Genomic DNA, 26,171 nt, shown 5'->3' on the forward strand with positions numbered 1-26,171 from the left:
GTGTGTGCGTGTGTTTGTGTGCACGCATGTATGAATAAAAAGCGAAATTTACTTTAATTGATTTGACTACAATTTTTTTTTTGCGAAAAATGAGTAGCAAAGGTATAGCCATTGTTAAATTGGCACATAGTAAGTGGGAACTGAAAATGGAAACCATTGAAATAGCAGATTTATTATGGATATTTATATTCTTATAGGGTAGGAATACCTAACGTCAAGCCATTAAAATATGTGGTTCTTGTCCATAGATGGAGACAACCGAATCGTCTCCGGTTGGGAGGCAAACGATGGTGATATCCCTTACCAGCTCTCTCTTCGTATAGTAACAATCGTTGGTGCAGTGTTCACCTGCGGAGCTACCATCATTCACAACGAATGGGGTTTGACCGCTGCTCACTGCACTGTCAAGTAAGTTCAATCGATTTCTTTTTAAATTTTCATTTTTAGATCTTTTACGAAATTTGAAAAAAAATCAGATAGTTTATGATGTAAGGTGATTTTCCCCCGATTGTTAAATATTGAAATATATATTTATGTGTTTGTGATCAAAAGCCTAAGGAAACAGTTTCAAGCTTCTAACTCGAGAAATTACGGACTTTTATACAATTTTCACCCCCTATCACAAATTTAAGGTTAGATTTTTACAAAATCTGAAAAACATATTTACTTATTTTTAATAAGTAGTCTAAAATTAAAATAATACGTTACCAGCATCAAAAATAATGAAGTTTTTGATTAAACTTTCAACCCACTATTTCACCCCCGAGAGGCATAGTTTTTCAAAATCTGTTGTTTGTAGCACAAAAACTGAACGAATTTCATACAAACTTCCTCGAGCACTTAGACCACCTTCCTCCTGCCACAAAATTCGATCTTAGCGGACTTTTACTACCTTGACCTGTGAGTCAAATTTTAAGTTTGTGGCATAGTAAATTTAGGACTTTATAAAATCTTTTGAGAGCCTTTAGACTTCCTTAATATGACCCTGTTGCAACCTTCGTTCTTAGTGGGCGTTTATTGACTGTGACCTATCTCTTTGCCAAGTAATACAACGTAAGTAGACGAAAAAAATTAACAAACGCACTAGTCGTCATTACGATTTTCGAAAGTTCCTCTCGATTTCTCTGGGATTCCATCATCAGATCCTAGTTTTCATTGGATCCTGGTTATTGTGTTTGGATGATAATAAAAAAAAGAATTATCAAATCTGTTCATAAACGACAAAGTTATCCCCGAACATACTGTTAAGGAGACACAAAGAAACTAGCGCCATCTAGCGGCAACCATTGAAACCACGCAAAGACAGAGACCGCATAAAACTCTCTACTCAATACTAGATGGCGTTAGAGGAGCAACTGTGGAACTATATAGAAGTATAGTCTCGAAAACCGGGTACATGCGCGAACTTTCCGGAATGGTCTGGGCCTCGTCTCGGCCGATATAAATAGCCGTAGCGAGGCGAACGACTACAGTTCAGTTTGAGCGATCTTCGAGACGACTTCGAGAGTGAAAACTAGTGATCAAGAGTGGTACCAGTGAAACCTACGACATTGGCTACGACTTGGGACATTGTTAGTGCTTAGTGTTTGAACCTAGTGCTTTGTGTTGGACCTAGTGCTTGTGAATAAAGTCTTGAAAAGAGTCAGCAGGTCTTTCTCTCCAAATCATTCGAACCCTAACACGTAACAACTGGTGTCGGAAGTGAGATTTGGAGATGCCATTGACTCCGAGAGAAGACTTTAAGGACGTCAAGGGCGTCAGGACAAGGGCGCAACGAGCTGCGGAGGCCACACCTACTGGGGACCAAGCTCCGCCCACCGTGGACCAAGCCCCGCCCACTGACCCCGCCTATCATGCCACGCCCACTAACCACGCCCACCAGGCCCCGCCCACCCGGGCTCAGGCCCCGCCCACTCCGAGTCAGGCCCCGCCCACTCGGACACAGGCCCCGCCCACTCGGGTTCAGGCCCCGCCCACTTTGTATCAGGCCCCGCCCACCGGACCCGTCCACCTTACCGCGCCCACCAGTGACACCGTAACTTCTACAGACTCTCAAGTGGCTCTTCAATTAGGAAGTTTAATTAAATTAATGGAGCTGCAAAGGGCTGAAATTCGTGCTTTGCAAGAATCGCAAGAGCAAACAAGTTTAAAATTGCAAGAATCACAAGAGCAACAAAAGGCTGAAATTCGTGGTGCTTTGCAAGAATTACAAGAGCAACAAAAAGAGCTCCAAGAAAAAACGCTTTGGGCTGTAAAAGATGTTAGTGACGCGGTGACTAAGCTTCGAAAAGATGTCGACGTAGTGGAAGAACGAGTTACCGGGCTAGGATTGGATGTTGAAAATGTGAAAACCGGCCTCACTGAATTACAGAAGAAAGTAGTGCGCCTTGAAACCACGGGAGCCGCGGTGTCTAGTGGAAGTACCGGAGTGGCGCAAGGACCAAGAGTGAAAGTGCCTCCATACGACGGTACTACTCCGTGGAACGCTTATCGTCAACAATTCCAGACGGTTGCTACTGCCAACGGATGGACGGAAGAGCAATGCCTGACCGCTCTTACTGTTGCGCTCAGAGGGCAAGCTTTGTCGGTTTTGGAAGCACTGCCACATACAGGAAACGGGTTCCAAGACTTGATGGAAGCACTTGAATCCCGATACGGGGAGCGACACCTGGAGCACGTGTTCCGTGCCCAACTGCGTGACAGAGTCCAACGCTCAGGAGAAGGACTACAACAATGGGCGTTGGAAATTGAGAAACTCGTCAGGAAGGCACACCCAGGAGCAGACACCAAGATGGTAGACACGAATATTGTGCAAGCATTTGTCGACGGAATCAAAGACCTGGAAGTCAGAGCTGCAGTGAGGCTTCGTCACCATACCTCATTAAAGGAAGCATTGGCGCATGCTTTGGAGGTCGAGGCTGTTCGCCATGACATACGGCAGACCTATAAGATCCGCGAGGTCTCTGAGGAAGTCAAGGAGGTTAAGGCTCCTACAAAGAAAAGCTATGGAGTCATGTGCTACAAGTGCGGCGAAAGGGGCCATCTTCAGCTCAACTGCCCGCAGAAGGAGACCCAGATAGCAAGGATGAAAAGGATCGAGGAACAAATAGAGGAGCTGAAGAAACAAGGGGCTTCGTCCCCTGCTCGGGAGCAGGGAAACGAATAAAAGCCAGGACTAAGGGGCGAGTACTGGCTGACGCGGAGGAAGCCCCAATAACTGTTATCTCGCAGGCGTGCAGCGGGAATAGTCTCGCGATTCAGGGGACTATTAACGGGACGGATTGCAAAATGACTCTAGACACAGGAGCCTCTAGAACAATAGTGAACCCAAAGCTGGTAAAAGCCGCAAGGGGACACAAGAGGAGAATTAACTGTCGGCTTCTTACGGCCTCCGGTCAGCCAATACCCGTCCTGGGAGAAATGTCAGTTACGATGTATGTAGGGGGGTCCTCATACTCTCATAACGTTATCGTGGCTGAGATTATGGATGATTGCATCTTGGGTTTGGATTTTATGAAGAAACACAACTGCAGAATTAATGTCACTGACGGAGTTTTCAAGTGTGGTGAAGAAGAAATCTTCATTCTTGGTGGTGCTTGCGGGAAGGTTGCATGTGTAAAGAAAGTCATTATACCTGGAAGAGCGGAAGCTCGGGTGTTAGTGAAACTACCGACAACTGGAAAGAAAAAGTCAAACAGATGCGTGTTGATCGAAGACACACCTACCAAGACATCGGCGCAAAAACTGATGACGGCGAGAACCCTTGTTAGCGGAAGCAGTAACGCTGTGGTCAAGGTTTTGAACCTTGATGATCGCGAGATCTGCTTGAACAAAGGTGACGTCATTGGAAAATGTGAAGAAGTTGTCTGGATGAAAAAGTGTAGTTCGATGACAGGCGCAGACTTGGCGAAGAGCAACAACTACGAATTAGTGACTGAGCTACTCGATGACTGCAAGAGTAATCTTACTTATTCGCAGAGCATGAAAGCCAAGAAGTTTTTACAGCGCTACGCGAATATCTTCTCCAGTCACGAAGGGGACCTTGGAAGAACGTCGGTGGTCCAGCACAGGATAGATACCGGAAGCGAGAGACCAATTCGTCAACGAGCAAGACGGATACCAATCGCAAAGGAAAAAGAAGTTGAAGGCCTTTTGGAGGACATGAGAAGGAATAAGATTATTGAACCGTCTGCAAGCCCGTGGTGCTCACCTGTTGTATTAGTGAAAAAGAAAGATGGTAGCACGAGATTTTGTGTGGACTATAGGCGTCTCAATGATGTCTCTAAGAAAGACAGCTACCCGTTACCTCGAATTGACGACACTTTGGATACCTTGAGTGGCATGAAATGGTTCTCAACCCTAGATCTAAAATCTGGATACTGGCAGGTGGAAATTCATCCAAAAGATAAGGAGAAGACAGCTTTCTCGACCGGTAAAGGTTTATGGCAATTTAAAGTCATGCCCTTCGGATTGTGCAATGCACCTGCCACATTCGAGCGACTCATGGAGTGTGTACTGGCAGGCTTAGTTGGAGAGGCTTGCTTAGTCTACTTAGATGACGTCATCATTGTCGGCCGTGACTTCGAGGACCATTTGCAAAACTTGGAGCGAGTTTTCGCTAAAATAGAGGGGGCCAAATTAAAGTTGAACCCGAAAAAGTGTCGTTTATTCAGGAATAAGGTCAGCTATCTCGGCCATGTTATCTCCAGTGATGGAATCCAGACAGACCCGGAGAAACTGGAAGCAGTCCAAAAATGGCCTACCCCTAAGGACAAAACCGAAGTGCGGGCATTCCTCGGACTGTGCTCATACTACAGGCGTTTTGTTAAGGGATTCTCAGAGATAGCCAAGCCATTACATCGGCTGACAGAAGATAAACGACAATTTAGTTGGGATGGGACTTGTGAAGATTCTTTTCAGAAACTAAAAAAACATCTGTGTGAAACACCAATCCTGGGATATCCACAAACCGAAGGTCGATTTATAGTCGACACGGATGCAAGCAACACGGCCATTGGAGGGGTATTATCTCAAAAACAGGGTGAAAGGGAAGTAGTTATTGCATACTTCAGCAAATCTTTATCCAAGCCAGAGAGAAACTACTGTGTGACAAGAAGAGAACTCTTGGCTGTTGTAAAGACGCTACAACATTTCAACAAGTATCTCATCGGCAGACAGTTTTTACTGCGAACTGATCACGCAGCCTTGAAGTGGCTACTGCAATTCAAGAACCCAGAAGGTCAAGTAGCTCGATGGATTGAGCAGCTTCAGGAGTACGACTTCAAGGTGGAACACCGCAGCGGAAAGATGCATGGGAATGCCGATGCACTCTCACGAAGGCCGTGTTCGGAAGACTGCAAACATTGTGTTAAGCAAGAATCTAATGAAGTAACATTAAAGCTAACAAGAACAAGTCCTTTGGGTATCTGGGAGAGTGATGCTATGAGGGAGGCTCAAGAAAGAGATGACGACCTTCGGCACATCATCACATGGAAGAAACGGGGTGACGTAAAACCTATCTGGAGTGAGGTTGCACCCACTGGCGCTGTCACTAAGGCGTACTGGGCTCAATGGGACAGTCTGATACTTCAAAACGGAATACTCTACCGGAAATGGGAGAAGACTAACGGCAGAGAGTTCCACCTTCAGATAATTGTCCCAAGAAAGAGAGTACCAGATGTTCTCCGCGAAATACATGATGGCGTATCAGGAGGTCATCTAGGTGTCAAGAGGACGTTAATAAAAGTGCGAGAACGATTCTACTGGTTGCATTGTCGAGATGATGTACAGGATTGGTGCCGCAAATGTACTACATGCGCTGCTGTAAAAGGACCTCAGACCAGGAGCCGTGGGAACCTGCGGTTGTATAACGTCGGTGCACCGTGGGAACGAATTGCAGTTGACGTAGCGGGGCCATTTCCTGTAACGGAATCAGGAAACAAGTATTTTATGGTCGTCATGGACTACTTCACCAAATGGCCCGAAGTGTTCGCCATACCAAACCAAGAAGCTACAACAGTCGCTTCTAAGTTAGTCGAAGAAGTGATATGTCGCTTTGGTGTGCCTCTAGAAATCCATTCTGATCAGGGCAGGAACTTCGAATCGCAAGTATTCCAGGAAGTGTGCAGAATTTTGGGTATGCATAAGACGAGGACCACCGCGTACCGTCCACAGTCTGATGGAATGGTTGAGAGATTTAACCAGACCCTTGAGAGGCATTTAGCGAAATTGGTAGACGACAAACAAAAAGATTGGGACAAGTATATACCGCTCTTCCTTCTGTCGTACCGAACCGCCGAGCATGAGAGCATAAAAGCTACCCCGGCGTATGTCAATTACGGTAGAGAATTACGAATACCAGTAGACCTATTGACTGGAGGGTCACCGGAGGAACCAAATACCGTACAAGACTATGTCAGCGATTTAAGGGAAAAAATGCGCTATATACACGCCTTGGTTCGGGAAAATGGTTTACAGTCAAGTGAGAACATGAAAACCCGATACGACCGGAAATCGAACACGAGTGGCTTCAAGGAAGGGTCACTGGTGTGGCTGCATAACCCAACCCGCCGGAAAGGGAAATCGCCAAAGTTGCAGACCAAGTGGGACGGTCCATACAAAGTGGTTACCCGACTGAATGATGTGACTTACAGGATTCAAAAGCAACCAAGAGGGACATTCAAAGTGGTACACATAGACCGTCTGGCGCGTTACCATGGCAGTAACAACGATGCTCGGGACGAGCACCTCTAAGAGGGGAGTAGTGTTAAGGAGACACAAAGAAACTAGCGCCATCTAGCGGCAACCATTGAAACCACGCAAAGACAGAGACCGCATAAAACTCTCTACTCAATACTAGATGGCGTTAGAGGAGCAACTGTGGAACTATATAGAAGTATAGTCTCGAAAACCGGGTACATGCGCGAACTTTCCGGAATGGTCTGGGCCTCGTCTCGGCCGATATAAATAGCCGTAGCGAGGCGAACGAGTACAGTTCAGTTTGAGCGATCTTCGAGACGACTTCGAGAGTGAAAACTAGTGATCAAGAGTGGTACCAGTGAAACCTACGACATTGGCTACGACTTGGGACATTGTTAGTGCTTAGTGTTTGAACCTAGTGCTTTGTGTTGGACCTAGTGCTTGTGAATAAAGTCTTGAAAAGAGTCAGCAGGTCTTTCTCTCCAAATCATTCGAACCCTAACACGTAACATACGTAATTTAATTTTTTTTTATCTATATAAATATATATTTTTTAGTAGCACAAAACATGAAGGACTTTCATCACATTCACATCAAACTTGTGAGAGCCCTTAGATTCCTTTAATCCGGCCATATCGTGAAATCCGTTCTTAGCGGACGTCTACTAACTGTAAACTACCTGTCTGCCAAACTTCATTTTTAAGCATCCAGCGGTTTTTGAGATTTCGTGATGAGTGAATGAATCAACGATGTTATAAAAATAGAAGAAGAAGATTTACAATTTATATATATCATTTTTAAAAAGATTGTATTTTTAAAAATTTACAATTCGCAAGAAGAACTAAGTAAATACATAGTTACCCTGAGTTTAACACTTTCATGGACAGTACGTCTATTTGCGTGATTTAGTGAATACGTAATTCGACACAACGCCTATTTACGTTCATTTCTTTTTTCAATTCTTTGCCACCACGTAGATAGGCGCCTTTTTTCCGATGCAGGTATATTAAAATATGTTCCTACTGTCATAACACAAACACTTTCAAGCTTGTACTGTCACATCAGAATATTATAAGTACACAACATAGGTGACGTTACACCTACCTACATAATATACCATAGAACGCGGGCAGCGGCACAACGGCAGTTGACGTTACGATTTCTTTGTGTGGCGGGCGAGCCAATCGCGTAGTGTCACAAGGAAGGTTCTCTCGTGTGCATGTGTTCTCGGTGCGTCGGTTGAATTTACGAGTTTTCAGTGGTAAGTAATATATTTCGTAATGTGATATTTATGTAGATAAAGTTAGTTGAGTTGTATTTTTATTTTCAATTATTGTTTTGGCACATGATTTGTTAGTCAAATACTTACGAAAAAACTAAACTTAGACTGAATAAAATGGCCCACGTTTTATGTTGTAGATATGTAATCATTGTACGTTTATTTCAAATGAAGTGAACTTATTTTATTTCTGGTTATTCGTTGAAACGCCCACTGTTTAGACTAAGTAAAAAATTCAATGTAAAAGAACTAACAACAAGAACTAAGTATTTACTTTTTAATCAAAACCAAGCGAAATGCAATCAAAGGGACTCAGCCCCCATTACGTTGAGTCTAAATACGCTGGCAAAATGTGAGCGTGTAATACACCTATGCTTACTCTTTCGGAGGATACAGGTGCAAGCTTGTGCATGTATGTGTGTAATTATTGTTGTCCTTTTGTTGTTTGTCTTATTTTTTTCTGTTTCATTTATTTGTAGATGGCTTCAAAGAAAAATAAGACATTGCTGTTTAGAAGCGATAGTGAACACGATCCATTTTCTGACGAAGATGGGGAATATGGGTCAGATCAAAATTATGAACCCACTGGGAATAGTTCGAGTAGCAGCAGTGACTCTTGTATCATATTTGATATTCGCGAAAGACGAAGACATCGTCCAGGCATTGGATCCGAGAGTGACCATAGTTCTGCTAATGATGAGACGGATAATAGCGAGGAGAGGGAGCAGGGTGAAATAATTGGATCAGCGGATGACGATGAATCTGAAGGTTATTGTGATATTTTTGTCAAACCCAGAAAAAACGCTGAAAATAATCCAACTACCGTGAGTACAACAGAAGTTGACGAACAGACATTTGAAAGTGGAGAACAAGCAAGTGATGTTCACTTAGAACAGCAGATACAAATACCATCTCAGGCTTTTATACAAGACAATGTAGAAACTAGCATTAGGAACAAACAGATGGAAGCACCTCCTGACCAACAGGAAGAAAATGGCACGCAATACGAAAGACCTTCTAGTGGGGCTGGCCCAAGTTGGCAGAGAAACCCAGCACGAGGTGGATCTCCCCAACCAATGGATATAGCTTGGGAAGAAACCGTCACCAATATTACTCCTTACGAATTTAGATCCACGGCAGTGGGTCCGACATTTGAGATTGATGATAATTCCACATGTGAATACGTATTCAATCAACTTTTTACTGCAGATATGATAGATTATATGGTTGAACGAACAAATGCTTATGGAGCAGCACTTACTAATGCCAATCGGCCACATACACGCTATGCACGCAATTCTGTATTTCGAGCAACGAATCCGGATGAGATGAAAAAATTTTTAGGTCTCACTTTATTAAATGGTCATATTCGTGTACCCCAACAAAGGAAACTTTTCACATATGACGATCCTTTATATTACCACCCAGTCTTTCACTATACAATGTCTTGTAGAAGATATGAACAAATTTTGCGATGTCTATATGTTGCTGATTTGGGTGCGAAGGGGTCGTCAAAAATTGAAGGGTTTATAAACACAATGACTCAAAATTTTCGTTATATGTTCAACCCAGGTCAAGATCTGTCTCTGGATGAGTCTTTGTTACTATATAGGGGTCGTTTGATATTTCGCCATTATATTAAATCAAAAAAAGCTAGATATGGCATAAAATTTTACATATTAACGACAGCGGAAGGTTATGTTCTAAATATTAAAATGTATAGTGGAGGAGAAGTCGTTGAAGGCAATGAAAGAAAAACTGATAGGTTGGTTCTTCGTTTAATGCGTCCATACCTACTTAAAGGGCATAATCTATACATGGACAGTTATTATAATTCAGTGACCCTGTCTCAAAAATTACTTGATTTAAAAACACATACGAACGGCACATTGCGAAAGACAAGAAAAGATAACCCTAAATTCGTTGTACAAAAGAAACTAAAAAAAGGACAGCATGTGTGGGCAAGGAAGGGCAAAGTCTACGTAAGTGCGTGGAAAGACAAGCGAGAAGTGTATATGGTGACTACTATGGACCATCCAGCGCTTATTGAAGTTACAAACCGATTCGGCAAAAAGAAAATGAAACCTAAAGAAGTTGATAAATATAACAAATATATGTCTGGAGTGGATCGATCAGATCAGATGATCAATTACTATTCGTCACCAAGGAAAACGATAAGATGGTATAAAAAGGTTTTATTTCATATAGTAGACACTGCAGTTTGGAATTCTTATTACATTTATAAGAAGTATGTGAAAAAAGACAACAAATATGAGTATATAACATATAGAGATGAGTTGATAAAGAAATTGATTGGCCTGAAAGAAGAAAAAGGGAAAGATTTGATTCGAAACAGTAATAAAAATGATAGCAGGCGGCATGCACTTCAACTCACGTCAGAGCCTGAACAACACAATACACAGAAAGAATCGTCTCAGCCAGCAAACCATGGACACTGGCCGACTCGCATGACTCCTTCCACAAATTCAAAGAAGAAATACGCATTTTTATCGTGTAAACAATGTTCGAAGAATAAAGTGCGACGTGATACAAGCTACTTTTGTAAGGGGTGTTACAAGTCTCCAGCGCTTTGTCCATCATGTTTTGAAGATTGGCATAAGGATATGTAATTTTAATTGATAAGAGAGATTTTTTGAATTTATAATTACTGAGATCCTATATTTTCTAATCTTTTTTAAATTTATAACTACTATTTTTTTTCTAAATTAAAGTGAAACCATGTTCCTACGATGTTCATAAAAAATTTAGTCATTTTATTACTTTTAAGATATTATATAGGTGCAATGTGATACTAAATGCTTAACAATATTCTATTAGCTGAATACGCAATGCCATAATTTGATTTAGTTCATAATAAATAACAAGACTGTTGATATTAATTAGAGAGTCAAGACTTATTGTTAACTATATATATTTTTGTAAAAAATGGAAGACAGAGTTTATTTGTTTTAAAAATAAAGAAATTTATGATTACAAATGTTATGTTTTTGAGTTCTATATTACGAACTTTTTGTGATTTTAAGATTATAGATATTTGATTTTCTTTATTCTGGTTTCATTTATTTTTTACTAACTTACAGGCTATAATTATTATGAATGTATGTCTACTGCTCAATCGTTAACTGACGTGCTGCCCTAACAAGAGTGTAATTTTAATTCATATGCGACAGTACGCCTATTTCGTGGTACGTACATAGGCGTACTGTCATTACGAATACCACAACTGTGATCACGGCGTGACAGTACGCCTATTTCGTGGTACGTACATAGGCGTACTGTCATTACGAATACCACAACTGTGATCACGGCGTGACAGTACGGCTATTTCGTGGTACGTACATAGGCGTACTGTCATTACGAATATCATAGATTCGATCACGACGCGACACTACGGCTATATCGTGGCACGTACAAAGACGTACTGCCACCCATGTACATCGAATATGTCGCTATGTGGCACAAAGTCTATATACGTGGTGATAAATTGTATGAAAAATTTTAGTGCGAAATTGGGTATTCTAATCAGTACTCAGTGTCCGTGAAAGTGTTAATTTGCAAATGATCCTTTCAGCCGACACAACATTCTCATTCGCGCTGGCGGTGTATCGCTTTCACGCCCCAGGCTTTTCTTCGAGACTACGGAGTACTATAACCATCCTCTGTACGTCGGAACTATGCCATTTGTTCAGCCCCATGATATTAGCGTTATTAAGTTCAACAGATTCGTCGAGTACACTCGTGAGTTCACTTTGCTCGAATTATTTAATTTTAAGTTTCAGAATAAAGATAATATTCGTTTAGTTTCAATACTTTAGACAGAAACAGCTGGAAAGACTTACACTAACTGTAACTATTTATTAGCTGTTCTTATTTTAGTTTGTTCTGAAACAAAAAAAGGACTTCAAATTAAATTGACAAGTACCTATATAATACAATACACTAGTAGTATTAGGCATAACTAAAAAACTATGCCTCAAATATCACTGAAATTTAAATGATACGAACCAGCTTTCGAATTAAAAAAAAATAATAATCAAAATCGGTACACTCGGTAGAAAGTTATGAGGTACACACGTAAAAAATATATAAGAACTAAGAACCTCCTCCATTTTTGAAGTCGGTTAAAAACGTGTAAGTATTTGTTTAGTTCTGATAGTTTAAGCAAAATTTATTTTTTCTAGCTTACATCCAACCAATCAGGCTGCAATCGTCTGTCGATAGGAACAAGAACTACGATGGTGTGAGGCTCATGGCCAGTGGATGGGGCAGACTGTGGACTGACGGTGGGAAAACAAATATATTCATATTTTTTTCATGTTACTGTTTTAAATGTATATATTTTATTTGTGTAAATAGTTTTTTTTTCTTATAATGTTGTAGTAAATAATAAATTGTAAGCAGCTTAAGTCAAAAACAAAGCGAATTTTACATGAAACCACGTTAGTAATTATTATTTAATTTTTTTTGTGCAATCTGTTTCACTGTTGTCTATGTCCAAATCTTGCATGTGGTCTCTAGATGCGAGAACTCTTGAACTTATTTAGCAATAGGTCTACACAATAAACCTGCACTGTGTCTTAGATATACGAAACGTAAACTGGCTATGAGAGAAGGACAGAAAAAAATGTGTGCTCGCACCTCTCTCTCTTGCTCCGTACGCCTCACCCGATCAAACTTTTCGTAACGTTCTCGGCACGCATTCGCCAGCTTACTGACCCAAGTCAAGCGTGCGATAGAAGTTTTACTTCAAAAATAGTTAAAACTTTTCCAAGAACATGTATTTTTTTCCTAGTTAAATACAATTATTATGTACTTAATAAATAAATAAATAAATACTTACAGGTCCCTCCCCCACTATTCTTAACTGGGTATATCTTAGAGGAGTCTCCAACCACTTCTGTTGGCAATCATATGGGCAAAGCAACATCATTGTTGACTCCACCATTTGTGCAAGCGGTTACAATGTCATTACTCAGTCTATTTGCCAGGTAAGTTGTTAGTTTACCACCTTTTCAGTATAAAGTGTTTGTGGTTTCAGATTATAAATATGTAAACACAAATTTCGTTAAACCTCGTTACAAAACCGCAGATAGTTATTGATAATTATGGTGGTAAGTATGTCAGCCATTGTTTGATAAAAAAGTTTACCAGTGGCGATATTTTAGTTTGATTAACTTTTAATTGTTTGGCACTGTGACAGGTCTAATATATACGAAAATTAAAAAAAAAATGAAGTTAGCTCCGTTAGCCCAAAAAATTAACACACAAAATTTACTGTATTTTAATTACACCACAATCATCATACCAACCATTTCGAAGTTAAAATTATCATCTATAGTCTTTTGGAAAAAATAGGTTAACTGAAAATTTATATAGTATATACACTTATTAGTTACTAGTTAGTACCCACTAAGGTACTGTCCCTGGTAAAAAAAATACTGCTAACCATCTCGTGAACGTTGGTGTAGCGCATTAAATATTCTAAGATCTGGGCACATCATTAATGAAGATCTGTATTGTCAACGATTGCACATCGTGATTGAAAACAAAGCGTTATCCAACTGGAACTGTTCACTTTAGGACAACACTAGAGAAAAAAACTACACAAAATATTCCGTTTGTTCTACTCCACAGCTGCTTTAGGCAAGCAATAGATCACTCGAGGGGCAAGAGACGATAACTTTATAATATATATACTGCTTAACCATTTACAGGGTGACAGTGGCGGTCCTCTTGTAGTTGAAGATGTTGACGGTGTCCTCTCCCAAGTCGGTATCTCATCCTTCCTCTTCGGCACTGGCTGCAATACTGAAAGCCCAGCAGGTAAAACATAATTATATGAATTCTAGTTATTATTTAATTAAAAGTAAGCAAAGCTTAGATAAAAATTAGTACTCGTATAGCAACTCGTAGGCAGGAACAAAAAATAAATTTAATTTATAAATACTAAAGATTAATACACAACCTACATCATTTCGAGAGTCTTCATCATCTCATCATATCTTCATCATACTAGCTGTCTCGGGAGCTTAGCTAATAATTCTATCTTAATTTGATAAATAAAATAAAAAAATTACATACAATACGGACTAAGGAAAATTATTTCAAATAATCCACTGGTCTGTCTAGGTTTCGTCCGTCCTGGTCACTATCACGATTGGATCACTGAAGTCACTGGTATCAATTTAGACTGGGATCCCAATGCAAGGCCCAGCACTACTATTGCTCCTGAAGTACCCACAACTGCTTCTCCTGAAAGCGAAGGAGAAAGTGAAGGAGAAGATGAAGGAGATGAGACGGATATAGTGAAAATAAAAGAGTTGGCCCCTGTATATTATTATTAGATCAGTTTAGAATTAGTGACAAGAACGTTTAAAATTGTCACTCGGCGGAACGTAAAAAGACAAGACGATTAGTGTCATTATGTAATAAAATTTAAACCTTACTTACATGGTTTTTTATTTCGAATAAATACATTATTTATTTTTAACACTCATTTATAGAGTCCCACAGGAATATATACACGTTCTACAATAATTGTGCTTACAAAAAGTCAGAGAAATCTAAATCTAATCTAATAAATCTAATCTCTAATCTAATCTAATTACTTATAATTATTAATTGTGTATAAATTATTTTTACAATTATTATAGGATTAATTTTAGTTGTTTAAAAATTTTAAGTTGGTTGGTTTGGTTATATAAAACGAATGTTACGAGAATGTTTTGGGTTCATTACCTAAGTTTGGAATGTATCTAATATAATACTTAAATTATTAGTTGATTTTGCTATCATGATTCTCTTCGTGATTTATATTATTACTATTTTTTTCTCAGTTCGACTTTATTTTGTTTTGTATGGTAACTAATTACTTTTTACTGTATCTACAGATTTTGATAATTTAAATTTTTAAACACGCACTGGCACTCACCATCCTCATCTAACGAGTGGTGTTGCGTGATAGCTTACTCACTTTATCTTTGATACCTAACATTTTTTAATTATTAGCAACCCTTATTTGTGGTCATTTTCGCACAGGCAGCGATATATCGTATTATATATTAAAAAAAAAAGCGTAATTACTTTATATACGCCATAAAAGTTAAAATACTACAAATTATTATCTGTACTATCTATACTTGGCTGCTGAGTAGTTGCGGCCGAGCGGGCTTCAGCACCCATGGCTTTTCAAATTTCCTATATGCACTCCAGTTATGTGCATAATATTTCATTTAATCAAGAGGTAAATGATTTTTTTTAATTAATTAAAATCATTTTAATTAAAAGTATTTGCGGCCACTTTTTGACTGAAACCCTGTTATCAATGTAAGGTTGGCGTAGCGGTTACAGTACTGGCTGTTGCGGTGGCGGTCGTGGTTTCGACCCACTACAGACATTTCTATTGGCCATATGGACTTTTGTCGTGGCATTGGCGTTTGTGCTTGTGTATTGTCTGTATTTCCAGACTCCTGACAAAGAAAAAAATTATACCCGGAGGCGTTGAGTGTGAATCATTTATTTATTTACAATTATGGCAATTATCTCAAAAATATTTTTTCAAATCGGACAAGTTGATTCAGAGACTATTGGGTTTAAATTAATAAAGCAATCAGTATACTCCTGAAATCTTAAGATGCCATAATAATCTTATCTTCAACAAATGTAGTTGTAATAAACTCCTGACACAGCTTGTACTAGCAAATAAGATGATAATAAAATCTTTAATTACATATGAACAGATGAGTACTTGGAGGTTGTAATTCAATTTTGGCTTATCCTCTCAGAACCGACTAAACTATTGTACAAGATAGTAAACATTGGTATGCGATGACGACCTCATTAATTTCTTGTATGTAAATATGTGATGTTGCTATGGAGTGACGTAGTCCTTATGGACTAAAACTCCTTAAATAAAGAAAAAAAATGAACAGATATACATAGCTAGATTGAGCATACAGGTTTTTCTGATTCCGTATAAAAGACTCGGAACATTAATTAGAAACTATGGAACAAAATAAAAAATGTAAAAACTCCTAACAATCCAGTAACGAGTAAAGAATCGACAAAAGAATAAAATAGTAAAGCATGACCACGTTTTTAATTTGTGTCAAGCGTATACTTACAATGAAATGTAAAAATAGGACCAGAAATCTGGCATACGGCGTCGTATTGCAGTGGTTGCATTTCGCGCATGCGTGTCTGGGTTGTCAGCTTAAACTTTTTTCCCATCAATGTTAAATTCCTTATTTAATTTGACCTCCCCTCGCGGTTCAACATTGTGTTGAGCTGTTTCTGATTAATAGTTTACTAGGATTGAGTTGCTGTATGTTTTATAGTTTTAAAGTTAGATTCAATAATTGTAGAGTTTAGGTAGGTTTTTGTTGAGGTAGGTTTAGAGTTGGTGTGTTTATATAGGATTTGTATAAATCGATTATTTTTGTTAAATGTTTCGATAGATTGCCTTCGTTGTTAAAGTCACAGTTAGATATAAATCTCGAAGGACAAAATATGTAGTTACAGGCGTCTAAAATAAGATTTGATTCGTTTTTCGTTTCGCGGTTTCATTATTATGAGAAATTATTAGGTTTCATGAAAATCAAATTAAATTAACATACGATTACGATACGATTCAACCTGTAATATTCCACGGGAATAGGCTTCTTACTCCATGTAGGAGAAGGATCGGAGCTTAATTCACCACGCTGCTCAATTGCGGGTTGGCGGTTATACTCTCTACTATAAGTATTTAATGATCGCTATCAGGTGTATATGATAGCACCCACAAGGACTGACAAATAGACCGGAAATGAATATTTTTGTAAATACTAATAATATGAGGATCCACTGCGTGTGGGAATTGAATGCTCCAGCAACACGCGTACATGCCACACGCACCATTACACCAGAGCGGTAGTCGTATTTTAACATATTTACCACAAAAAGTTGGTAAAGAGCGTCATACAGCAACACATACGAATCGTTTGGCGCGCGCGCGAAATAATCCCTCAAACCATGATGGCGGTCGGTCAAGAAGCGCGCCCCGCGTCGGTTTACTGATAACGCGTTACATTCCCCGTTATAAATATATAATAAACTAGCTGTGCCCGCGGCTTCGCCCGCATTGAAATCAGTGTGTCACAAAGTTTTCCCGGCAAACTTCCAGTGAAACTCTCATCAAAATCGGCTTAGCCTTTACGTAAACCTTCCTCTTAAACCGCATGAAAATCCGTTCAGTAGATTTTGAGGGAATCTATCACATACTCTTTTGGAGACTTTGTTTTATAATACACTAACTGTTGCCCGCGACTACATCCGCGTGGTTATAAAGATATGCATTACTATTAAGATGTTTAACGCAAATTATTGTTTTATTTCAGTTACTTGAAATGCTTATCACACTGAGTAACTTTTTAAAAGGCACAATTTAGTATAATTTAATTGTTGTTTTTATAAAACCTCTCTATACACCACATTCTTAGTTTTATTTTCAGGCAGCAGTATAAATAATATCAGGCGAACTTATATGTTTCATACAAACTATCAACCCCAATTAAGCCCCTTAGCGGTGGAATATCGCAAAATCCGTTCTTAGCGGACGTCTACTAACTATAATCTACCTCCCTGCCAAATTTCATCTTTGTCCATCCTGGATGGATGAACCCTCCATCGGTTTTTGAGTTCTCGTGATGAGTGAGTCAGTGACCTTTCTCTTTTATATATATAGATTACGGTGCATTATTTGGACACCTTCTCATCATCTATAGAGCACACATTTTACATTTCAAGTATCTTACTTCAAAAATATAGAACTTTCATACAAACTTCCAACCCCCGTTTTACCCCTTTAAGGGTTGAATTTCATAAAACCAGTTTTTAGCAGATGTCTACACCCCATAAGGAAACTACCTGCCAAATTTCAAGTTTGTATATGTTATAGTTTCGGAGATTTCGTAATGAGCGAGTCAACCTACCATCCTCCATTTTAACCCCAAAAGGGTGTTGATTTCTTAAGATACATTATTTGGACACCTTTTCACTATCTATAGAGCATACATTTTAAATTTCAAGTCTCTTACTTCAAAAACGTAGGACTTTCATACAAACTACCAACCCCCGTTTCACCCCCTTAGGGGTCGAGTTTCGTAAAATCCATTCTTAGTAAATGTCTACGACCTATAAGGAGCCTACTTGCCAAATTTTAAGTTTTTAAGTGTTATAGTTTCTGAGATTTCGTGATGAGTGAGTCAACCTACCATCCCCCGTTTTAACCCCAAAAGGGAGTTGGTTTCTAAAGATAGATTATTTGGACACCTTTTTATTCTCTTACTTCAAAAACATAGGACTTTCATACAAACTTCCAACCCCCGTTGTACCCCCTGAGGGATCGAGTTTCGTAAAATTCATTCTTAGCGGTAGTTTACGCTGTATAAGGAACCTCCTTGCTAAATTTCAAGTTTATAGGTGTTATAGTTTCGGAGATTTCGTGATCAGTGAGTCAACCTAAGATCCCCCGTTTTAACCCCAAAAAGGGGTTGATTTCTAAATATTCATTATTTGGTCACCTTTTCACCATCTATAGAGCTTACATTTTAAATTTTAAATCTCTTATTTCAAAAACATAGGACTTTCATACAAACTTCCAACCCCCGTTTCAGCCCCTTAGGGGTCGAGTTTCGTAAAATCCATTCTTAGCGGATGCCTACGTCTTATAAGGAGCCTACCTGACAAATTTCAAGTTTGTAGGTGTTATAGTTTCGGAGATTTCGTGATGAATGAGTGACCTTTCGCTTTTATATATTACTAGCTGTGCCCGCGGCTTCGCCCGCGTTGAAATTAGTGTGTCACAAAGTTTTCCCGGCAAACTTCCAGTGAAACTCTCATTAAAATCGGCTTAGCCGTTCCGTAAACCTTTCTCTTGCCAATGGTGGAGCCCTCTCCAATGGTAAAACCGCATGAAAATCTGTTCAGTAGATTTTGAGCGAATCGATCACATACACTTTTGGGGACTTTATTTTATAATACACTAACTGTTGCCCGCGACTACGTCCGCGTGGTTATGAAGATATGCATTACTATTAAGATGTTAAAGGCAAATTATTTTTTTATTTTAGTCACTTGAAATGCTTATCAAACTGAGTAATTTTTTAAAAGGCACAATTTAATAGTTATTTTTATAAAACCTCTCTATACACCACATTTTTAGTTTTATTTTCAGGCTGTATATGTTTCCCTAATTGAACCCCCTTAGCGGTGAAATATCGTAAAATCTGTTCTTAGCGGACGTCTGCTAACTATAATCTACCTCCCTGCCAAATTTTATCGTTGTCCAATTTTCAAGTTCGTAGATGTTATAGTTTCAGAGATTTCGTGATGAGGGAGTCAACCTACCATCCCCCGTTTAAACCCCAAAAAGGAGTTGATTTCTAAAGATACATTATTTGGACACCTTCTCATTATCTATAAGGCATACATTTTAAATTTCAAGTCTCTTACTTCAAAAACATGCGACTTTCACACTAACTTCCAACCCCCGTTTTACCCCCTTAGGGGTCGAATTTCGTAAAATCCGTTCTTAGCGGATGTCTACGTCCTATAAGAAGCCTATCTACCAAATTTCAAGTTCGTAGATGTTATAGTTTCAGAGATTTCGTGATGAGTGAGTAAACCTACCATGCCCGTTTTAACCCCAAAAGGGAGTTGATTTCTAAAGATACATTATATGGACACCTTCTCATCATCTATAAGGCAAACATTTTAAATTTCAAGTCTCTTACTTCAAAAACATGCGACTTTCACACAAACTCCCAACCCCCGTTTTACCCCCTTAGAGGTCGATTTTCGTAAAATTCGTTCTTAACGGATGTCTACGCCCTATAAGGAGCCTTCCTGCCAAATTTCAAGTTTGTAGGTGGTATAGTTTCGGAGATTTCGTGATGAGTGAGTCAACCTACCATCCCCCATTTTAACCCCAAAAGGGAGTTGATTTCTAAAGATACATTATTTGAGCACCTTCTCACCATCTATAAAGCATACATTTTAAATTTCAAGTCTCTTACTTCAAAAACATCGGACTTTCATACAAACTTTCAACCCCCGTTTTACCCCCTCAGGGGTTGAGTTTCGTAAAATCCGTTCTTAGCGGATGCCTAGGTCTTATAAGGAGCTTACTTGCCAAATTTCAAGTTTGTGGGTATTATAGTTTCGGAGATTTCGTGATGAGTGAGTGACCTTTCGCTTTTATATATATAGAGATATATTATAGATAGATAAGTGGTGTGATAATAATGTTATAGTTTTAAGTAGGGTCAGGGTATTTTTGTGTGCCAGTGCGTCGTTATTGTGTTGCATGAGTGATCCCAATGGGGGCCTGGGTACGCGGGATGATGGACACCGTACGCCGGCCAGCACCGAACAGCTAACGTTAGTATTGCTACATTTATAGTACTAAAAAAGGTTTTATGTATTTAAATCGATTAGGTTTCATTAAATAATTCGTATATGTATCTATTGTTTGCAAAGTATTTCTATGGGTGGTTACCACACCTTCGATCTATGGAATCTTTTGCGTAATATATATTTTTTTAAAAGCTTACATAAGCTTATTTTCTTATTAGATATTTTATTGACTACGATACAAATTTTAAGACGAATAATTTTTTAAGGGAAATTCAAATAATTAAAGTTAAGTTGTCCTGAACCTAAAGCTAAAATTATATGAATCGGCAAATCTAAAGCCAATAATAGCTGATCTATTAAAATGCACTTTGAATTACAACAAGCATATACCTGTAATATTTATGTCGTTGTTTCTAAGCAACTTCAATTTGCAAATTATTCTTTCAGCCGAATCACTATTCATATTCGCGCTGGCGGTGTATCGCTTTTACGCCCCACGCTTTTCTTTGAAACTACTGAGTACTACAACCATCCCCAGTAGATAATAAGGTTTAGTACCTTAATTATTGAAGGATTAGTAGAAGAGAGAGTTAAAATAATTGCTGCCGGTATAGATGAAATCTTTTTTAATAATGACGAATCGTCTCGAACAAAGTAATATAAAATTATAAAATAAAAAATGACGGTGAAATAAAAATTATCAAGCGCATACAAATTACAAGATTGAGTTTGCTTCTAAAAACTGATAGGCGCTCCAACATGCCCCCGGGCGTTGAAAGGAACTTTCAACTCGAACTTATCACTGGTAACGGGCAGATTCTGTTAAATGCTCTTCTCACTATTCCCGTTGATGTTTGTATGTCAGCAACACGAACGACGCCATCGGTCCCCGGATGGACGGCAACAATTCGTCCCAATTTCCATTTCAGTGGAGGGAGATTTTCTTCCTTTATCACTACTAAGGAATTCAGCTGTAAATTGTCCTTACGTGAATGCCATTTAGTGCGTTGTTGCAATTCAGAAACTTACTCTTTACTCCATCTCGCCCAGAAATGTTGGCGGAGTTGCTCGATTCTTTGAAAACGAGTTAAATGATTTATGGAGTGATCTTGATATTTTAGCTGTGATATGGAAGTAAGAGGGCGACCGATGAGAGAATGGCCTGGAGTCAGCGGCATGTAGTCAGCAGGATCTGAAGACTGCGGTGTTAGTGGACGACAGTTTAATATGGCTTCAATTTGAATTAAAATGGTGTTAAATTGCTCGTACGTCAAATTACAATTTCCCAACACTCGCTGTAGATGATACTTTGTTGACTTGACACCCGCCTCCCAGAGACCACCAAAATGAGGAGTATACGCGGGAATGAAATGGAACTTTATTCCATCATTGGCCATAATTTCACCCAAGTAATCGCTATTAGTTTTTAAAAATTTCGAAAGCTCATTGTACGCACCAACAAATGAGGTACCGTTATCAGAAAAAATATCAGTCGGTTTTCCTCTTCGCGAAATAAATCTATATAAGGCTAGTAAAAAGCTTTTACATGTTAAATCACCCACAAGCTCTAAATGTATAGCCTTGGTGGTGAAGCAAATAAAAATTGCTATATACACCTTCACCAACCTACATCCGCGACTTTGGCGACTAGCGCACGTCATCGGGCCGGCGTAATATACGCCGGTTGTCTCAAAGGGATGACCACCTGGAAGGACGCGCCCCCGTGGTAAGTTACCCATTAAAGGAGTAACAACCTTACCTTTCATTCGATGACACCGCACACATTTATAATAACAAGCTTTCGCTAAATTGCGACCTCCTATAGGCCAATAGTTTTCCCTAATTAAAGCTAACAATAACTGAGGGCCAGCGTGCATCAATCTTTTATGCTCATAATCAAATAATATTTTCTTAAAATGATGAGTGGACTGTAATAACAATGGGTGTTTTTTATTATAAAGAAAATTAGAATTCTCAAGACGTCCCCCAACACGTATTAAATTATTTTCGTCTAAATAAACATTAAAGTTTAAGAGAGGACTACTTTTAGGTAAACTTTGTTCTTTAATCAATAAACTATATTCTGGAAAAGATTCCTTTTGACATTTCAAAATAATTAAATTTAATGCATCCTTCAATTCATCGTCAGATAAAAACTTACAATACAATACAATACAAATACTCTTTATTGTACACTATTAGAGAAAAATTTTACACCGTAAAAGAAAATATAGACATGTACAAAAGGCGGTCTTATCGCTAAAAGAGCGATCTCTTCCAGACAACCTCTAGCATGAAAAGGACATGACTAAAGAATTAGATTAAACTTATTAACTGGTAATTGTTTTTGCAACACCTAACAAACCTCATTACATAGGCTACGGAACGAACAAGACGTAAATAGTTAAAAAAACGATTAAACTGTATTAATCCATTATATAATGTACTGTTGTCAACGACAGCGCTTAACGACACGTCAGGTCGAGTTTCCGGTAGAAGCTCAGAATGTTTGGCTTGAGAAGGCCAATGAGACGAATCCTCCATCAAAAACTCGGGACCAGACCACCACAAATCATGTTTGTGCAAAGTACTAATATCGACATCACGAGATATCACGTCCGCTGGGTTCATGCTAAACGCTCATGTAACGTGTCTCCATATGCAAGTGTCTGTCTTTTCTAAAATATCAGCAACGCGGTTGCGTACAAATGGCTGAAGCATACAAGGCAACATCTCTAACCAACCCAGCACTATGGTCGAATCAGTCCAGCAAAAGACATGACTTATCTTTGCCCAAAGCGAGCCTACGACCTTGTCATATAAACGGGCTCCTACCAAATCTCCACACAATTCTAATCGTGGTATTGACATAAGGTTTTATCGGTGCTACTCGACTTTTAGCCGTTAACAAATGAACCATGCAGTTGCCTCTATCATTTAAGGAGCGAACATAGACGCACCCTCCATATGCCCGCTCAGATGCATCTGTAAAAATATGAAGCTCTAATTCTTTGTATAAATCACAGACTACAATACGAGGAATGCGGAAATTATTTAAAAGATGCAAATCTTTGGCAATATTTTGCCAATGCATATTAATTTTAAGCGGTAATGTGTCATCCCATGATAACTTGTCTAACCAAATTTGTTGCAATAGCATTTTCATGCTAATGACACATGGGGACAACAGCCCTAAAGGATCAAAGATGCGAGCTATGATTGAATGTAAATCACGTTTCGTATTACCATGAGAAGTCATTGATGAGTCTGATGGCATACTTGCTGACAAGAATGCTTTGGTGACTTTATGCAACGCCGTGATGTCCGCATCAATGAACGTGATGCTTCGGCTCTAATTTTGGTCCATAATACCAAAAGAACTAATGTTGGCTAAATTGTAACATGTATTTTTAGAAAATAATGCAATCTGGTACTATCAGTAACATGCTTGTTACTGATAGTACCAGAGACTATCCAACCTAATTTGGTTTCACAGAGCACAGGCTTTCCATCACCTAATTTTATTTTGTGTGACCCTAACAAGTCCCAGAATAGGTCAGCGCCTATTAGGATGTCTACATCAGAGGGCTTATAAAACGTAGGGTCAGCTAAACATATCTCAGAGGAAATATTTAAATTAGTTAAGTTTAATTGAGAACTTGGCACTTAAGTAGTAATTGATGGTAAAACAAAACAATAAACGTCAGTAGAAAATCTGTTATCTAATGATGTCATGGAAACACGACAAGTTATACATACGTGAGAGCTCACGTTATTTATGCCTAAGATTGACCTATTTATCTGACTAGTTGGTAAATTTAATCTTTCACACAAGCTATTAGTCATAAAAACTCGAAGTACTGCCACTGTCAAGAACGGCGCGAACGGTATGCACACGATTATTACGATCATACAGATTTACTAAAGCGGTTGACAACAGAACTTCGCACTGCTTAAGGTCACCGTAGGATGTGATGTGAGCTGACAAGGCTACATTATTTGTGTCGCTCATAGTACATGGTGATGGTGATGATGAAGGTCTATCGGTCACGCTACTAAAATTATTGTCGTTGCGATTATTCAAAATATTCTTAAAGTTCGAAACATGAATGAGCGTATTATGCTTACGTTTACATAACTTACAACCCGATTTTTTACAGCGGTTAGCAAAATGACCCTTATGAAAACAGTTATAACACACCTTATAATGTGGCAATAATTTAAAACGATCATTGTTACTCAACGAAAGAAACTGTGGGCAAGTATTTAGATTATGGTCACCTTTACATTTAGGGCAAGTTCTCGTAACAAAATCTGTGCTGGAATTGACTGGACTTTGAGCCACCATGGACTTCAACTTAGGACCCATTACAAATGAATTAGATACATTGTTTCGTGACAGTTCTATTGTTTCAATTAAATCAGCGCGGTTACGCATAAACCTAATGAAATCCTTAAATTTTATAGAATAGTCTTTATCTTCACGTCCCTTAAATTCCTCCCATTCACGAAATGTTTTTTGATCTAACTTGCGTGTAATAATGTAAATTACAAGAGTGTCCCAGTGCTTCACCGGTTCACCAAGCGATTCTAACGCTCGCAAGTTTTTATTTAATTGATCAATGAGACGTTTCAAAGTTAACGATGATTCCTTTACAATCGGTTCAACACTAAACAAAGCGGAGATGTGATTTTGAATTAACAACCGTTTATTGTCAAACCTATCACACAATAACTGCCAAGGCACACTCGCTGAGAATTCGATGGATTGAATCACCACAGCAGCAGATCCCTCCAGGGAAGCGCGTAAATAATGGAATTTATTAACGTCATCTATTTCATCGTTAGAATGAATGATGCTAGTGAAGGTGTCGTGAAACTCCAACCAAGTTTCATAAGAACTGTTAAATTTGGGCAATTGTATAGTGGGTAGTTTAACAAATTTATAATTACTAGCACGAGTACTTCTATTACTACTAATCGAATTATTGTCGTTATTAAACTTAGCTAACAGATTCTGAGCCATTGCTAAATATTTATAATATTGTGACTCAAACTCGGATCGCTCAGAGAACTGTGCGCGAGCATCTTCGACGATGCATTCTAAACGCGTCTGTACCTCATCATATTGTTCGTACAATCTTACCCAGTCGTAATTTTATCTCAGTTGCATCAAACTCGTTCAATGTTTTAATATTGAGAGCTTCGAGATAATTAATGAAAGCAGTTAATCGGCCTTTAAAGCTCCCTCGCTTTTTTATTAGTTCTCGTTCCTCTGACATTCTGGGAGTCGAGTGCCGTCAATCTGGAATTTGTACAGTAATAAGGTTAAACAAACTTTTAAAACAATAATGATGATTAACAGAAATCTAATGCAATCTTCACTTCGAAGATTCCGCAATGCTTAAAAACAAAAGTCTTCGAACAATGCGTCCTGCCTGTGTTAACATACGCAGCCGAGACGTGGACACTGACGAAGGGACTGGTCCACAAGTTTAGGGTCGCTCAACGTGCAATGGAACGGGCTATGCTTGGGGTTTCTCTTAAAGATAGGATTAGAAATGAGACTATCCGCGAGAGAACGAAAGTAACCGTCGTAGCCTACAGAATTAGCAAGTTGAAGTGGCAGTGGGCTGGTCATTTGTGTCGCAGGACCGATGGCCGTTGGAGTAGACGGGTCCTAGAGTGGAGACCGCGTCTTGGCAAACGCAGTGTGGGACGTCCTCCGGCCCGTTGGACCGACGATATACGTAAGATTGCCGGTGTCGGCTGGATG

The 26,171-nt window shown here is 39.0% G+C and overlaps 1 protein-coding gene across 1 annotated transcript; it reads left to right on the plus strand.

Moving 5' to 3' along the window:
• Positions 1-89: 89 nt before the first annotated feature.
• Positions 90-14,448, plus strand: LOC123663291 (collagenase-like). The gene is made up of 7 exons (XM_045597980.1): positions 90-129; positions 249-408; positions 11,571-11,737; positions 12,181-12,282; positions 12,842-12,987; positions 13,714-13,822; positions 14,129-14,448. Exons 1-7 carry the CDS (start codon positions 90-92, stop codon positions 14,341-14,343), a joined length of 939 nt encoding a protein of 312 aa, XP_045453936.1. The 3' UTR covers positions 14,344-14,448.
• The last annotated feature ends 11,723 nt before the right edge of the window (positions 14,449-26,171 follow it).

The sequence above is a fragment of the Melitaea cinxia genome, chromosome 20 (assembly GCF_905220565.1).
Source record: "Melitaea cinxia chromosome 20, ilMelCinx1.1, whole genome shotgun sequence".
Lineage (NCBI taxonomy): Eukaryota > Metazoa > Arthropoda > Insecta > Lepidoptera > Nymphalidae > Melitaea > Melitaea cinxia.